Source organism: Pipistrellus kuhlii, unplaced genomic scaffold (assembly GCF_014108245.1).
Source record: "Pipistrellus kuhlii isolate mPipKuh1 unplaced genomic scaffold, mPipKuh1.p scaffold_m20_p_41, whole genome shotgun sequence".
In the NCBI taxonomy this organism is placed as follows: domain Eukaryota; kingdom Metazoa; phylum Chordata; class Mammalia; order Chiroptera; family Vespertilionidae; genus Pipistrellus; species Pipistrellus kuhlii.
The window spans coordinates 2,112,847-2,130,304 of record NW_023425542.1 but is presented as its reverse complement, the minus strand read 5'-3'; the positions used below and the strand labels follow the sequence as shown (position 1 = coordinate 2,130,304).

General features: G+C 51.1%; 1 protein-coding gene across 1 annotated transcript in view; it reads left to right on the top strand.

Annotated features, from left to right (window-relative positions):
- DYNC1H1 (dynein cytoplasmic 1 heavy chain 1) overlaps window positions 1–17,458 on the top strand; it is a 74,209-nt gene that overhangs the window by 34,005 nt on the left and 22,746 nt on the right. The window contains exons 24-41 of the mRNA XM_036411695.2: window positions 6,201–6,366; window positions 6,447–6,635; window positions 6,726–6,911; window positions 7,477–7,759; window positions 7,992–8,092; window positions 8,702–8,861; window positions 9,821–10,064; window positions 10,198–10,381; window positions 10,550–10,762; window positions 12,147–12,385; window positions 12,535–12,691; window positions 14,328–14,555; window positions 14,967–15,197; window positions 15,304–15,444; window positions 15,635–15,868; window positions 15,952–16,158; window positions 16,235–16,356; window positions 16,793–16,958. Coding sequence (XP_036267588.1) covers window positions 6,201–6,366; window positions 6,447–6,635; window positions 6,726–6,911; window positions 7,477–7,759; window positions 7,992–8,092; window positions 8,702–8,861; window positions 9,821–10,064; window positions 10,198–10,381; window positions 10,550–10,762; window positions 12,147–12,385; window positions 12,535–12,691; window positions 14,328–14,555; window positions 14,967–15,197; window positions 15,304–15,444; window positions 15,635–15,868; window positions 15,952–16,158; window positions 16,235–16,356; window positions 16,793–16,958 — 3,451 coding nt within the window. The remainder of the gene's footprint in view (window positions 1–6,200; window positions 6,367–6,446; window positions 6,636–6,725; window positions 6,912–7,476; window positions 7,760–7,991; window positions 8,093–8,701; window positions 8,862–9,820; window positions 10,065–10,197; window positions 10,382–10,549; window positions 10,763–12,146; window positions 12,386–12,534; window positions 12,692–14,327; window positions 14,556–14,966; window positions 15,198–15,303; window positions 15,445–15,634; window positions 15,869–15,951; window positions 16,159–16,234; window positions 16,357–16,792; window positions 16,959–17,458) is intronic.

Sequence of the window (17,458 nt, the reverse complement as noted above, 5' to 3'; positions counted from 1 at the left end):
ATATCATGTCATCTGCAAATAAGGACAATTTTACTTCTTCTTTTCCAATTTGGATGCCTTTTATTTCTTCTTCTTGTCTAATTGCAATGGCTTGTACTTCCAGAACTATGTCAAATAGGAGTGGTGAGAGTGGGCATCCCTGTTTTGTTTCTGATCTTAGAGGGAATGGTTTTAGTTTTTGCCCATTGAGTATGTTGTTTGCTGTGGGTTTATCATATGTAGCTTTTATTGTGTTGAGGTATAATCCTCCTATTCCCACCTTGTTGAGAGTTTTTATCAGGAAAGGGTATTGGATTTTATCAAATTCTTTTTCTGCATCAATTGATATGACTATATGATTTTTATCTCTCAATTTGTTTATGTGATGTATCATGTTTATTGATTTGAGGATATTGTACCATCCTTACATTCCCGGAATAAATCCTACTTGGTCATAGTGTATGATCTTTCTGATGTGCTGCTGGTGCCTATTTGCTAGAATTTTGTTGAAGATTTTGTCATCTATGTTCATGAGGGATATTGGCCTGTAATTCTCTTTCATTGTGTTGTCTTTATCTGGTTTTGGTATTAGGGTGATGTTGGCTTTATAGAAGGAATTTGGAAGTGTTCCTTTCTCTTAAATTTTTTGAAATAGTCTGAGGAGGCTAGGTTTTAGTTCTTCCTTGAATGTTTGGTATACCTCTCCTGTGAAGCCATCTGGCCCTGGGCTTTTTTCTTGCTGGAAGTTTTTTGATGACTGCTTCAATTTCTCCCATAGTCACTGGTCTATTGAGATGTTTAGATTCTTCCTGATTGAGTTTTACAAGGTTATATTTTTCTAGGAATATGTTCATTTCCTCTAGGTTGTCCAGTTTGTTGGAATACAGTTGTTCATAGTATTTTGTAACAATCCTTTGTATTTCGATGGGATCTGTTGTTATTTCACCTCTTTCATTTCTGATTTTGTTTATTTGGGTCCTCTCGCTTTGTTTCTTGGTTAGCCTGGCTAGAGGTTCCTCAGTCTTGTTAATCCTTTCAAAGAACCAATTCTTGGTTTTGTTGATCTTTTGTATTGTTTTTTTAGTCTCTCTGTCGTTTATCTCCGCTCTGATTTTTATTATTTCCTTCCTTCTGTTTACACTGGGCTTTTCTTGTTGCTCTTTTTCTAACTCTTTGAGTTGTAGAGTTAGATAATTTGTTACCATTTTTTTCTTGTTTTTTTGCAGTAGGCTTGTAGAGCTATGAACTTCCCTCTCAAGACTGCTTTTGCTGTGTCCCATAGATTTGGGATTGTTGTGTTTTCATTGTCATTTGTTGCCAGGATGTTTTTTATTTCTTCCTTGATCTCTCTGGTAACCCAGTCATTGTTTAATAGCATGCTGTTTAGTCTCCATGTGTTTGATTTCTTTGGATTATTTTTATTGTAGTTGATTTCCAGTTTTATGCCACTATGATCTGAGAATATGCTTGATATGATTTCTATCTTCTTGAATTTGAAGAGACTTTGCCCATGACCCAATATGTGGTCTATCTTTGAAAATGACCCATGTGCACTTGAGAAGAATGTATATTCTGTTTATTGGGGTGAAATGTTCTGAAGATGTTGATTAATTCCATCTGGTCTAGTGAGTGAGTCATTTAGGATTGATGTTTCTTTGCTGATTTTTTTGTTTAGATGATTTGTCCAAAGGTGATAGTGAGGTATTAAAATCTCCTACTATGATTATATTGCTATTAATCACTCCCTTAATGTCCTCCAGCAGTTTTTTGTTTTTGTTTTTTGTATTGGGTGCATATATGTTTACCAGAGTTATTTCTTCTTGTTGGGTTTCCCCCTTTAGTATTATGAAGTGGCCTTTGTTATCACTTGATATGTCCTTCACTTTGAGATCTAATTTGTCAGATATAAGTATTGCTACCCCAGCTTTTTTTTTTTTTCATTTCCATTCGCCTGGAAAATTTTTCCATCCCTTAACCCTCAGTCTGTGTGCGTCTTTTTTTCTGAAATGGGTTTCTTGTAGACAGCAGATATATGGGTCTTGTTTTCGTTTTTATATGGATATATTTTATATATTTTATATATTAATATATTTTATATATTAATATATTTTATATATTAATATATTTTATTGATTTTTTTACAGAGAGGAAGAGAGAGGGATAGAGAGTTAGAAACATTGATGAGAGAAAATCATCAATCACTGCCTCCTGCACACCTCCCAACCGGGGATGTTCCCACAGCCACGGTACATGCCCTCAACCGGAATTGAACCTGGGATCTTTCAGTCCACAGGCCAATACTCTATCCATTGAGCCAAACCGGTTTCGGCGGGTCTTGTTTTCTTATCTAATTCGTTACCCTATGTCTTTTGATTGGGGCATTTAATCCATTTATATTTAAAGTTATTATTGATAGGTATTTATTTGTCACCATTTTTTATTCTATACCCCTGTGTTCCGAACTTCTTCGCTTCCTATTTCTTTTTTTCTTTTTACAGCAGACACTTCAGTATTTCTTGCATTTCTGGTTTGGTGGTAATAAACTCCCTTAGTTCTTTTTTTCTGTGAAGCTCCTGATTTCACCTTCAATTTTGATTGATAGCCTTGCTGGGTACAGTATTCTTGGATTCTGACCCTTCCTTGCATGACTGTATATTTCATTCCATTCTCTTCTGGCCTGATGAGTATCTGTTGAGAAATCACTTGCTAGGCTGATGGGGGTTTCTTTGTAGGTAACGTTCTGTCTCTCTGGCTGCTTTTAAGATTCTTACTTTGTCATTGGTGTTTGCCAGTTTAATTATAATGTGCCTTGCCATCGGTCTTTTTGGGTTCATTTTGCTTGGGACTCTGAGCTTCTTGGATTTGTGTGGATTTTTTCTTCTCAGGGAAGTTTTCTGTCATTATTTCTTGAAGCAGGTTTTCCATGCCTCCATCTGTTTTCTTCCCTTCTGGAACCACTATTATTCTAATATTGTTCTGTTTTGTATTGTCCCAAAGTTCCCTTAGACTCTCCTCCTGCTTTTTAAATTTTCTTTTTCTTTTTCTAGAAGCTGCTCTAATTGGGTATTTTTTTTCCATCTTGTCTTCTAGCTCACTGACGCAGTCCTCTGCTTCTTCTAGTCTACTCTTTTTTTTTTAATCATTTTTTAAAAAATATATTTTATTGATTTTGTACAGAGAGGAAGGGAGAGAGATAGCAAGTTAGAAACATCGATGAGAAAGAGTCATCGATCAGCTGCCTCTTGCACACCCCCTACTGGAGATGTGCCCGCAACCAAGGTACATGCCCGTGACCGGAATCGAACCTGGGACCCTTCAGTCCCCAAGCTGACGCTCTATCCACTGAGCCAAACCGGTTTCGGCAATCATTTTTTTTTATTATTAAATTATTATGTGTGTACATATTTTACCATTGCCCCCCCTTTACATATCCACCCTCCCCAGAGTTTTGTGTCCATTGGTTGTACTTATTCTAGTCTACTCTTGATGCTTTCTATTGAGTTCTTTACAGTAGCGATGTCATTTTTCATTTCCTCTTGGTTCTTACTCATATTGTCAAATTTGTCTTCCATTGTTTTTAGCCATCTTATGATCATTTTTCTGAATTCTTGCTCTGGTAGGTTGCTTGCCTCTAACTCATTTACTTCCTTTTCTGGTGATGCCTGCTTTTCTTTCATATGCAGGCTGTTTCTTTGTCTCTTCTCCAGGTGTCTGGTTATGTAGTTCTCTCTCTCCTGCATTGATTTAAAGGCACAAAATACAACACATCCAGGTACAACACAGAAGGCACTGAACAGAAATGTATTTGCAATATTAATAACCTCCAATAAAGGTGACCATTAGAGAAAGGCAAATTAGGGGGTAGGAGAGATAGAAGAGTAAAAAGAAAGATCAAAAAGAAGTGTCAAAATGAAATTGGGAAAAGGAGAGAGAGAGAAATATCATAGAGAGAGACTAGAACAATACTAAGAGAGAAACAAGGAACTAACTATATATATGGGGAGGAAACTCCAATAGAACAACCATTAATCACAACAAATGCCAGCAACAAGTATCTCGAGATTAATACAACCTACAACACCAACTAATATCAAGCGAGGAAAGAGGAAATGGAAAGCAGAAGTAAAAAATAATCTATAACACAGCTAACAAAAACATACAATCAAACAAAAAGAATAAACAAGACAACCTCACATAAAAGCATAAAACTTCGATATAGTTAACATTCAACATACAACTACAAAAGGATAGAGAGAAAAATGTTTGTTTGTTTTTTGGTGTGTGTTTTTAGGACAGCAAAAAGGGAAGAGTGTATGGACTTGGAGCAGGGGGTTGGAAATTAGATATACACAAGTAGGGTGAAATTGTAGCAGGGGGTAAACAGAAAGAATAGGGAAAATCTAGAGCAGGAAAGGGTTAAGATAAACAGGACACCAAAGGGGGAAAGGTTAGGAAGAGAGTGATGGCATAAAGGTAGAGTTGAGATAGAATAAAGCATTGGTGAACGAAAGGTGAAAATAGACTGTAGAATACTAATCCTGAAGTAAGATAAAGAGCAAATATGATGACGTTTAAAAAAATAGTAATAAAGAAACAAAAGTAAATAAGGTAAAACAGTAGTAGTAGTAATGCTAATTACAAATAAAAATGTAATAATTAAAAAGGTAAAATCAAGTGAGGAAAAAAGAAAAAAATAGTTTCTTGAGTAAATGTTGCAAATAATGAAAATAAAGACAAAGATTAAAAAAAAATTTTTTTAAATTTGCCGAAACCTGTTTGGCTCAGTGGTAGAGCATCAGTCTGCGGACTGAAAGGTCTCAGGTTTGATTCTGGTCAGGGTCATGTACATTGGTTGCAAGCACATCCCCGGTCGGGGGGGTGCAAGAGGCAGCTGGTTGATGTTTCTCTCTCATTGACGTTTCTAGCTCTCTATCTCTCTCCCTTCCTCCTCTCTGTAAAATATCAATAAAATATATATTTTAAAAAAAATTTTTTAATTTAAAAAATTAAATAAAACGTGCAGTAGTAAAGGTCATTCACTTCCTCTATCGTTCTGTTTGGCATGCCTGATTCCCAGTCCGGACAGTATTGCAGTTCCCTGCATTTCACTGCTCCTCAGTCTTGTAATCCAGTCCTGATTTTTAAGCATGCCTTGCCTCAATTTCTGGTGTTATTTTTTATTACACTAGGGTCAATTTGTGTTTTAGCCTCTAGGTGGCAGTGTTTTTGGGTTGACTTCCAAGGTTCTAAGGCCTCTCTAGCTTTTTTTTTCTCTGTGACACTCAACTGATCTGCGGAGGCTGGTGGGCAAGTCCGAGCCAACTGTACTCCCCTGAAACTCACTGGCTATCCCTCCACATCAGATCAAAACGGGTTGCTCTTTAGAGATCCTCCTATTAGGAGCCCCTTCCACAATCACGGGTCACACCAGCCCAATAGCCCGGGCTTCTCCTTGCAAACACTGCGCCAGTCCTTCAGCTTCTGGGCGACCCGCGCTGCTGTCTTCCGCCGGGACTCACCCTCTCCCCACAAAATCTGACCTTTTCGTGGTCCAGTGGAGAGCTCCTTTGAGTCCAAGTGTTCACGCCACCTGGGACCGGTGTTCTGGGGCTCACAGCTGCTCAGCAGTCTCTGCGGCTGTGGATATTCAGGCCTCTGGCAAGATCCATTTTTCCTTTAAAGATGGCGAGGTTTCCCCGTCGAAGCCTGTAGGTAGCTCCGGGAGGGGACCCAGCCCCGCCGTGGGTGCTTCCCTGTCAGGGGAACCCCGACCAGCAGTCCCCCGCCTTCTCCTGGAGTTCGCTTGTCCTTTAGCTTGCTGACAAACACTCCCAGCGCAACCCTCAGCTACTCTCTTTCTGCTTCGGGACAAGGCTCAGAACCCATCTGTCTAGTCTTCCGCCATTTTCCTCCTCCCCACCGTGATGATTATTTTCTGAGTGGCATCGCTTTTCTGAATAATTTGCTTAGTGTAAATCAGACAGGTTTTTTAAAAACTGAGTTTGTGAAGTAAGGTGCGTGATGTCAGGTTTATCGAATTCCTCTTTGGTGTCTTATTGGGTGAGGGTGGACGTTTGCTGGGGGCTGGGGGAGTTTGGGTGTGACAAGTCCAGGCTGAGGCTGGGCAGCACTGCAGACGCACCTGCAGTCTGGCATTGTGTCCCAATTCCCCTTATTGTCTGTGTGACATCTGAGGAACATGGATGCTGTTTCCATTGTAGGTTCTATTTTGTGGGTGACGAAGATTTGCTTGAAATCATTGGAAACAGCAAGAATGTAGCTAAGTTACAGAAGCATTTCAAGAAAATGTTCGCCGGTGTGTCCAGCATTATCCTGAACGAGGACAACACTGTCGTCTTGGGCATTTCATCCCGCGAAGGAGAGGAGGTAGTGCGCTGGGGCTTGCCTCTTAGAAAGTTTCTGTCCCATTTTTGCACATCTTAATTCTTAGATTTCACTTATTTCAGGTTATATTTAAAACTCCCGTGTCAATTACCGAGCATCCCAAAATCAACGAGTGGCTCACGCTGGTAGAGAAGGAGATGAGAGTCACACTGGCCAAGCTCCTGGCCGAGTCTGTGACGGAGGTTGAGATTTTTGGTAAAGCGACTTCAATCGACCCCAATACCTACATCACTTGGATCGACAAATACCAGGTAACACGGTGTAGACATGGGGTGGCTGTGGGTGAGGGCAGGCTGATCTCTAAAACAACCCTCTTGGACCTTGTGTCTCGTGTCTTTCAGGCCCAGCTTGTGGTTTTGTCAGCCCAGATCGCCTGGTCTGAAAATGTGGAGACAGCCCTGAGCGGGAACGGGGACACAGCAACCCTGCAGTCCGTGCTGAGCAACGTGGAGGTCACCCTCAACGTGCTGGCCGACTCGGTGCTCATGGAGCAGCCCCCGCTGCGCCGGCGGAAGCTGGAGCACTTGGTCAGTCCCATGCCTGACTCATTCCCTCCCCGCCAGACTCTGTGCCTTCAACTCGAGCAGTTGAATCCTTTTTGGAAAATATTCTATGTGCACCAGTGAGAACAGTAGGTAGCAGACAGAGAGGCCCTAGTTGGGTATGGGGCTCTGTGTTCCCCTCGAAAATAATGTGGTGAAGCACAGGTTACATATTCACCATCCTCCTGGTGAAAGGGAGGTGGTGCCCTTGACCTGGGTCTTGCATTCCTCATCCTCTCCTTCCAAGGAGTCGCGGAGGCAGGTCGGCAGGCCCGGTGAGGTGGGCATGGCTCTGCGCCCCCAGTGCAGCAGAGAGTCTGCGGACAGGGACAGCTGCTCTCCCGGGGGTGTCTGCTGGCTGCAGAGTTTGTACTTAGCAGGTGTTTCATGTTGGTTGCCACTTTTGACTCTAATCACACTGCATGACCAGCGTTTCTGAAAGCGAATGAGCACCATGGAGTGGAGTGAAGGCAAACTCCCAAATAATCCACACGCCCACAGAGCACAGCCCTGCTCAGCCATGACGCGCTCTCTTGGGCTCTCTCTGCAGATCACAGAGCTGGTTCACCAGAGAGACGTCACCCGGGCCCTGATCAAAAGCAAGATCGACAACAGCAAGTCTTTTGAATGGCTTCGCCAGATGCGGTTTTACTTCGACCCTAAGCAGACGGACGTGTTGCAGCAGTTGTCCATCCAAATGGCAAACGCCAAGTTTAACTACGGCTTTGAGTACCTGGGAGTCCAGGACAAGCTGGTGCAGACGCCCCTCACTGACCGCTGCTACTTGACCATGACGCAGGCCCTGGAGGCCAGGCTGGGCGGGTCCCCGTTTGGTAAGTGACCATCATCCTGGACATCATTTTTAAAGCTGGAATGGTTTCAGTGAATTTAAATCAGCACATCTATTTCCTAATCACATGGCTATTGTGTTCTAAAAACTAAACTTGTCTTTATTTTTTACATCTACTTTTTAAATTGAGTTGCTTTTTACAGTTGTCTTAAAGCTAAAGCTGAGTCCCACTGAGTGATGGACTCGGGCACTGAGGCACCTTCTTCCTGTAACAGGGCCTGCTGGGACCGGGAAGACCGAGTCTGTCAAGGCCCTGGGCCATCAGCTGGGACGCTTTGTTTTGGTTTTCAACTGTGACGAAACCTTTGATTTCCAGGTGAGAAGCTTTGTGGGGTCCACGCAAAATTGGATGGCTGAGAGGGTCAGGTGGGGATACCGTGCTTGTGTCTCTCTGGCTTGGCTCAGTGAATAGAGCGTCGGCCTGAGGACTGAATGTTCCCAGGTTTGTTGTCAGTCAAGGGCTCGTGCCTGGGTTGCAGGCTTGATCCCCAGTGTGGGGTGTGCAGGAGGTAGCCTCTCATCATTGATGTTTCTCTCTCTCCCCCTCTCCCTTCGTCTCTGAAATCAATAAAAATATTTTTTTAAAAAAAGTTTTTAACCAACAGAAAGTGATAGAATACAAAGGACGGCTTTGTCAGTAGGCCTTGGGCACAAGAGGAAAACGTGTGATGGCCCCTCCTCTGTCCACTAAGGACCCCTCTTGTTGACGAAGCTCTTGCTGTGGTGGGCGGGCCCTCGCCTCTCCTGTGAACATGATACACCTTCACAGCCACCTTGGGACGGAGGTGCTGAGTCCCACATCAGAGATGGCAGACGTGGGTTCCCAGATGGCACTGGCCCAGGATTGAGTGGGACAGGTCACTGCAGGCAGGATTGGAGCCAGCCCGGGGCAGCTGGTTTCAGCGTGTTTGTTTTTCTGTTGCAGGCGATGGGGCGCATCTTTGTGGGCCTTTGCCAAGTGGGAGCGTGGGGCTGCTTTGACGAGTTCAACCGCCTGGAGGAGCGGATGCTGTCGGCCGTGTCCCAGCAGGTGCAGTGCATCCAGGAAGCGCTGCGGGAGCACTCCAACCCCAACTTCGATAAGAGTAAGGCTTCCTTCCTGCACGGCCACTCAGAACGCGGGGGAATGCCCCGGGGACTGGCTTTGGTCGGGAGTGAGGGAGCATTTCATCAGCTCCCAGCACTCACTTGCAGGCAGGCGTGAGTCCCGAGTGCAGATGGAAGGGAAGCCCAGGGTATCTGTCTCCACATCAGCAGTGTGCACGGCTTTTCCCAGAGCAGCCCAACCTGAGCATTCCTGTGCCCCTCCCACAGCGCGTGCCTGTGTGAGCCCTGGTGCTCCCTCTCCCCTCCCTGAGCCAGCCTTCCTCAACATCTGTCTGGCCAGGTGTCCGCGGAGCGTGGGAATGTCATGATAGGAGCGCCTGCAGGGAGCTCTGAGGGCTGCATCACCGCGAAGGGAGGGCACGTTGGGATGAATCCACCCACGTGGCGATATTGGGTAGTTTGTGTGCACAGTTCAACTTGCAGTGTTTCCTTTTACCCCGGAGTAATAGTAACTGTCCTAGGGAACCATGCCCAGACCTCCTAGAGAAAGCAGATAGAATCAGCGAAATCAGTGCCAGTGTGCTCGCTGCTCTGGAGCAGGTGCATGCCCCCCGCGAGGCGCAGTGTGGGTGTTTTTAACCATCAGGAAGGGTAACTCGTGGGCGAAGCCAGCCAGCCATGAACGAAATCACTTGGGTTGGTGTCATTTCTGCAGCCGTCCTTAGACTGCACCTCTAGTGAGTGTAGCGTTGGCCTGTGAAACATGGTGTCGCACACCCAGGCAGGGCTTCCTGCCCAGGGATCGATCTGTTCCACGGTCGGGCACGTCCGCGGGTGAGGTGTGGGGAGGTGGCGCCTGTGGAGAGGCCAGAAGCGGCTCCCTGCAGCCGTGGGCTGTGGGCTGGAGGCCGGGAGGGGGAATGGTGCTTTGTAACTTCAGAGATTTTTAGATAGCTTTTGAACATCCTGAGTCTTGACGCTGTCACCTGATTTTCAGCCTCTGCCCCCATTACTTGTGAGCTGCTGAACAAACAAGTCAAAGTGAGCCCGGACATGGCCATCTTCATCACCATGAACCCTGGCTACGCGGGCAGGTCCAACCTCCCAGACAACCTGAAGAAGCTGTTCCGGAGCTTGGCCATGACCAAGCCCGACCGGCAGCTGATCGCCCAGGTCATGCTGTACTCCCAGGGCTTCCGCACGGCTGAAGTCCTCGCCAACAAAATCGTCCCCTTCTTCAAGTGAGTAGCTCGGCTACCCATCATCGTGCTTCTCGCGGGTGCCCCGTGTGCCCTTTACCTCCGATGACGTGCATCTTGTGTAGCAGCTCTCGCTGCGTCAGGTGCGCGGTTTTTAGAAGACGCTCTCTTCTAGGCTGTGTGACGAGCAGCTCTCCTCCCAGAGCCATTACGACTTTGGGCTCCGAGCTTTGAAGAGTGTGCTGGTGAGTGCGGGCAACGTGAAGAGGGAGAGGATTCAGAAGATAAAGAGGGAGAAGGAAGAGCGAGGCGAAGTAGTGGATGAAGGCGAGATTGCGGAGAATCTACCTGAACAGGAGGTTCGTGCACACGTCCTCTCAGCCCGAGGCCTGGGGCACTGGTTAGACTTCCCTCCACCTTGAGCCATGCGGAGGCTCGGGGCCAGGCATGTGCACTGGGGACCGACGTCCACAGGACGCACGGCCCAGCCAGACGTGCAGTGCGACGTGCTCGCCCTTCCCCCACAGATCCTGATCCAGAGCGTCTGTGAGACGATGGTGCCGAAGCTGGTGGCGGAGGACATCCCGCTGCTCTTCAGCCTCCTGTCGGACGTGTTCCCCGGCGTGCAGTACCACCGCGGGGAGATGACCGCGCTGCGGGAGGAGCTGAAGAAAGTGTGCCAGGAGATGTACCTGACGTATGGGGACGGGGAAGAAGTCGGCGGCATGTGGGTGGAAAAGGTACTGGATTGTTCTCTTCGGGGCGGCTGCGGCCATGACACTGGGACGCGCACACCATGAGAACGTGAGCGGTCCGAAGCCGGGCCTGCTGCTCTATGGTTGGCTTCACGCCTGTGCGGACTGTTTTCTCTTTTTAGATTTATGTTTATTGACTTTTAGAGAAAGGGAGGGAGAGGGAGAGACGGCAATCGCCTTCCTCCTGCTGACTGGGCCTTCGGGGACTGAGCCGCAACCCAGGCACATCGGGATTGAGCCTTTCGGTTTACTGGGTGAGGCCCAACCCACTGAGCCACACCCGCCAGGACTGTGCTCTCTTCTTAACTTAAATGTAGAGAGAGCAAAACTTACCTGAGAATTCTACTTATGTGAGATAGTTCATTCTCTAAAAGAGCTGGCTAAGGGCGTGATTTGTAACTGAAGATGTTTACTCCAGTAAGAGCTTTATTTATAAGACTTTCTAGCACCAGGGCTGACAGCGTATGTCTCTAACCAGCTCATGGCTGTCACGCTGCATTGCCCTCTTCCTTCCGCTGGGAGGCTCACAAGGAAAAGGGTATTGCTCCCACTGTGCGCACTGCGCCTGCGAGCACTGCCTGCATTGAGCACTACCATCTCCCCTCCTGGGGGGCGGGGCTTACATGTCTGTCAGGCAACTGGGTCCGTGTCTCCCATTCCACTGGCCCCACCTTCCTGACTCACCGAGGGGCTCTCCACAGTGTAGTTACAGCCCTTATCAAATAGTTGTGTGAAGTGTCTCTGGTTAAAACATTTCAGTGCTGCCAAAACCAGTGTGGCTCAGTGGATAGAGCGTCCGTCTGTGGACTGAGAGGTCCCAGGTTCGATTCCAGTCAAGAGCATATACATTGGTTGAGGGCACATCCCTGGTAGGGTGTGTGCAGGAGGCAGCTGGTCGATGTTTCTCTCTCATCGATGTTTCTAACTCTCTATCCCTCTTCCTTCCTCTTTGTAAAAAATCAACTTAAAAAAAAATATATATATGTATTTTTTTAAAAAAGTTTCAGTGCTGCCCTAGCTGGTTGGCTCAGGGGACAGAGCGTCAGCCTGTGGACTGAAGGGTCCCGGATTCAATTCCAGTAGAGGGCACATGCCTGGGTTGCAGGCTCGTCCCCCGTAAAGGGGGTGTGCAAGAGGCAGCCAGTCGATGATTCTCTCTCATTGATGTTTCTCTCTCTCTCTCCCCTCTCCTGCCCCACTTCCCAAAAAAACACACATACACACATATCCTCTGGTAAGGATTAAAAAATGGAAGTGCCAGTACTTGCCTTTAAGAAGCCACACCGCACATTTCTTGCTTGTTGACACGGGAAGTGGCTGGAGAACTCGCTGTCCTCTCTGGAGGGTCACGTGCTCTGTCTGCCCGCAGGTCCTCCAGCTCTACCAGATCACCCAGATCAACCACGGCCTCATGATGGTGGGGCCCTCGGGCAGCGGGAAGAGCATGGCCTGGCGCGTTCTTCTCAAGGCTCTGGAGAGACTCGAGGGGGTGGAAGGCGTGGCCCACATCATCGACCCCAAGGCCATCAGCAAAGACCACCTGTACGGCACCCTGGACCCCAACACCCGGGAGTGGACCGATGGGCTGTTCACACACGTCCTGAGAAAGTAAGTCGCTCGGTCAGTGAGTTCCAGTGGGACCGGCGCTTTGTCCAGCCCGAGTGTGAGCCACTTACACAGTCAGCTGAGAAACCTTTGCAGGGCGAGCATTTGAAATCTTAAATTCTCGACTGAGTCCCAGCTGTGACCTCCCACAGGATCATCGACAACGTGCGTGGCGAGCTGCAGAAGCGCCAGTGGGTCATCTTCGATGGCGACGTGGACCCCGAGTGGGTGGAGAACCTGAACTCGGTGCTGGATGACAACAAGCTCCTGACCCTGCCCAACGGCGAGCGCCTCAGCCTCCCGCCCAACGTAGGCACTTCCTCTGGCGCGGCCGGCCCGGCCCGGCCCAGCTGCAGGCCGAGCTCCCGAGGAGCCCGGCCCTGGCTTTGCCCTGGCTTCCGGGGGGAGCAGCTGGTTGGGCAGATAGCTCTCAGTCAGCCTGCTCCCTGGGTTATTCACGCCCAGGGCTAGTGAGAAGCCTTTCGTAGGCTTATAAGCAGCTCATGAATATTCAGCACCTCAGCCCTCGCCACGGCCCCGGGAGGGGGTTGGAGGGAGGGTTTCCGAAGCTGCTTGTATGAGAAGTGGCACCTGAGGGATTCACATAGCGGTGTTGTCACGGCTGTCCCTGGGGGTGAGCACTGGATCAGGCCCTGAGCACACCGCCTGCAGACGCAGAAACGGGGGGCAGGCCTGCTGTGGGTTCACGTCATTCTTGACCCAGCGTTTTTGGAGCCGTTGTGTGTGGCCCATTCTAGATGCAGAACGTGCAGGAATAAGGAGCGTAGACAGAACCCTTGCTGTCCTGAGGCTCACAGTCGCTGGAAAGACAGATGGGCAAGCCAAGAGGCCATGGTGTGAGCAGACAGGTCGCTGGGAGAGGGCAGGCTGTGTTGGTGGCAGGTGGAGGCTGCCCTGCTGGCTGGGGTGGCCAAGGCGTCACTGGGAAGGTAGGTCTTAGTGGGGATTGAGGGGTGAGGACAGCCCTGTGGGCTTCTGGGCGTTCTGGGTGAAGGAACAGATGGCAGAAGGAGAAGTGGCAGGTGCCAGCGTGTGCGAGGAAAGCAAGGGGCAGCGGCTGGTGTGGAAGAATGAGGGGCAAAGGCAGTGAGATCACAGAGGACATGGGCCTCGGGTCCTTGTGAAGACGGAGCCTGCCCGCTGGGCGAGCTAGAAGCATGGGAGAGTCTGTCGGGACAGTGTCCTGTTTGTGCCAAAGAGCCTCTGGCTGCTGGTTGGAGGACAGGCTGGGAGCAAGGGGACCTTTGGAGGCTGTCGGCACCCCAGGCGGAGCTGTGGGGGTGGGTGGGAAGTGAAGGTGTAGGGAGTGGCTGATGGGCCACCAGCAGCAGGTATGAGAAAGGAGCTGAGCATGGCAGGTATTTGGCTGCCGCAGCTGTGCCCACTCGGACACGTGTCTAGATGTGATCATTCGGGTGCTTCTCCGAGTGCGCTGTCCAGCAGAGGCTAACTGTTGTCGGAGAGAGATTGCTCTCCTGGAGCCACGTGAGCACCGGGGGGGGGCTCTGGTCTGGGCATCTGGTCCGAATCTCCGCCTCACCCTCTGGTGGCTGAGGGACCTGGGGAAGCCCCAGCCGTCTAACCTGGAGACGCTGCGCGCCGCCCCGGGCACTGGCACAGGCTGAGCGGGCTCCTGCGGGAGCCTGGGCCGATGAGCAGGGGTCTCACTGCTGGCGTCCTCGTCCCGGCGCCACGGCTTCTCCTCCAAGAGCCACGCTCTCCTCACCACACTTCCTGCCCGGGTTCTCGGGAGAGTTAGTGGAGGTTGTAGTGATGCGAATGAACTACAGTCACTTTTTCTTTTAAACTAAGTGCGGACAAGGTGGATAGAAATCACTTTTCCGGGCATGCATAGGAAAAAGAATTGTCACATCAGGTTTCTACCAGACGCGCATCATTCCACCTGCTCGATGTGTCCCTCCAGGTGCGGATAATGTTCGAAGTGCAGGACCTGAAGTACGCCACCCTGGCCACCGTGTCGCGCTGCGGCATGGTCTGGTTCAGCGAGGACGTGCTCAGCACAGACATGATCTTCAACAACTTCCTGGCGCGGCTGCGCAGCATCCCCCTGGACGAAGGGGAGGACGAGGCCCAGCGCCGGCGCAAGGGCAAGGAGGACGAGGGCGAGGAGGCCGCGTCCCCGATGCTGCAGGTAGGCCCAGCGAGCCCGGGTCCGAGGGGGGTGTGCGTGTGTGTGTCCCGCACACGTGCGCACTGCGGAAGCCAGGCACTCCCTTGAGGTCTGTGTTACACCAGCCGCTGCAGCTGCCAAAGCGAAGGCTGTGGGAGAGCGTGGGGAGCCCTCTGTGCGCTTCCTTCCCGCCGCAGACTGATGAACGCCTGCCCTTTCACTCGGGAGGTGGGAGCCAGGGTTCCCAAGAAACGTGGTGTTTAAGGACCATCAGGATGAAGGGATGAGGATTGGTCATTGAAGCTCATCCTTCATTTTTTAATCCTGAATATATTCCCCCCGGGTCAGGTGACCCCCCCGGGCCTAGATTAGAAGCACTGACAATGCCCATACTCTTGAAATGAGTTTCGCGCCATTTTCTTCCTCTCGCAGATCCAAAGGGACGCGGCCACCATCATGCAGCCGTACTTCACGTCCAACGGCCTGGTCACCAAGGCCCTGGAGCACGCCTTCAAGCTGGAGCACATCATGGACCTGACGCGCCTGCGCTGCCTGGGCTCCCTCTTCTCCATGCTGCACCAGGCCTGCCGCAACGTGGCCCAGTACAACGCCAACCACCCCGACTTCCCCATGCAGATCGAGCAGCTGGAGCGCTACATCCAGGTCGGGCGGCGCTCTGGGCGTCAGGGGCCACTCGGGGTGAATGTCGCACGGGCATCTGCTCTGTGGCGGGAACTTGATAGGAAACGAGCGGCTTCTCTCTCCACAGCGCTATCTGGTTTATGCCATTCTCTGGTCCTTGTCCGGGGACAGCCGGCTGAAAATGAGGGCCGAGCTGGGCGAGTACATCAGGAGGATCACCACCGTGCCTCTGCCCGCCGCACCCAACATCCCCATCATCGATTACGAGGTCAGTGCGCCTTCCCCCAACAGCACAGCCTCGCTGTGGACTCGGACTCCCCTCTCCGCTTATAGAAGCAGCTTCTCCTCTTAGATTCATGCTGTGTAAGGAGCGGGGACTAGCTTGAAAGTTCTGATTGTGTCAACAGCATGCCTTGTGAGGAGGCCCAGGCCCGGAGTGACTGTGCCCCCCTGTGTAGGTGTCCATCAGCGGGGAGTGGTCCCCGTGGCAGGCCAAGGTGCCTCAGATCGAAGTGGAGACCCACAAGGTGGCGGCCCCAGACGTCGTGGTGCCGACCCTGGACACGGTGCGCCACGAAGCCCTCCTGTACACCTGGCTGGCCGAGCACAAGCCCCTGGTCCTGTGCGGCCCCCCCGGGTCCGGCAAAACCATGACGCTCTTCAGTGCCCTGCGGGCCCTGCCCGACATGGAGGTGAGGAGGCGGGAGGGGGCAGGGGGACGGAGGCCGGCGCGGTGGCTTGGCCCTGAGGTCCTGATTGTGTCGTCGGCCTGCAGGTGGTGGGTCTGAACTTCTCGAGCGCCACCACTCCAGAGCTGCTGCTCAAGACCTTCGACCACTACTGCGAGTACCGGCGCACGCCCAACGGCGTCGTCCTGGCCCCCGTGCAGCTGGGCAAGTGGCTGGTGCTGTTCTGTGATGAGATCAACCTGCCAGACATGGACAAGTACGGCACGCAGAGGGTCATCTCCTTCATCAGACAGGTCTGTGTGCGCCCGCCGGCCCTGCTCCCCAGTTCGCCCGCGTGCTCCTAACGTGCCACCCTCCTGCTTCCCTCAGATGGTGGAGCATGGAGGCTTTTACCGAACCTCCGATCAAACCTGGGTGAAGCTGGAGAGGATCCAGTTTGTCGGGGCTTGTAATCCGCCCACGGATCCCGGGAGAAAGCCTCTCTCTCACAGGTAATGCCCAGCTCTGCCACCTCACTGGCCTGACGAGCGAATTCCAGGGTGGCTGTATATGGGCACAACCAGCATCTGGTTTAACCGTAAAGAGGTAGGGGCCCCTCCTGGGCTCCTGCACTGCGGTGCGATGCGATGGGAAGCACTGGCGGTGGAAGCATCGACCCCTCGGGCAGCAGTAACCTGCCCAGACCTTCTGCAGGGCCAGGAAGAGGCTGAAATGAGCCCGCACTGTTTTCCCGGCTTTAATTCTTTCTCAGGTGCTTTGCATCTGCTGTTAGGTGTCAGACTCAGGCCTGAGCTGTGTGCTGTGACCTCAGGTGACTGGCGTAAAGCCTGTGTAGGTGGTTAGGGAGCAGCGTGGGTCCGGCCCAGGACGGGCACCACGCTGGGGCGCCGCTCCTCACCGGGAGGCTGAGCCGCTGTCTTTGCACAGATTCTTGCGTCACGTGCCTGTGGTGTACGTCGATTACCCAGGACCCGCCTCCCTGACGCAGATCTATGGCACCTTCAACCGGGCCATGCTGAGGCTCATCCCGTCGCTGCGCACGTACGCGGAGCCGCTCACCGCCGCCATGGTGGAGTTCTACACCATGTCACAGGTACTCGGGCTTCCCCGCCCCCGCCCCCGGCCATGGGCGGGCTCTGCTAGAAGGCAGAGCTTTATTCCGAGTCCTCGTATAGCCAAGAGCCTTTCTCCAGAGTCTGTCGCCCAGCGTTCCGCACGCAGGTGACTGCAGAGGTTTCTGTGCTGCTTGCCTGCATTTTCCCTGTGAGGCTGGGCTGTGAACAGTGCAGACAGAGCCTGTGTGATTGTTCTACAGTGTCTGGGGGGCACCTGCCGTCACACGGCTCTCGGCTGGACTCACCCCCACCTCAAGGCCTCTGCCTGTGTCCTCGTTGGCATCCTCATGTCTGTTAGAAGCGTCAGTGACTCTGGATGAGCACACGTTCTCCCCTGCACCCCTGGGGAAGCCTGCGTGCCTGCCTTTCCCGGCCCTGGGAGGAGAAGGCCCGTTTCCGGCCATCAGCCATCTTGCCCCAGGCCTTTGGGGGTGCTGGCGGCATGCAGCAACTTCCCCAGTTTTCTTAAGTTGTTTTC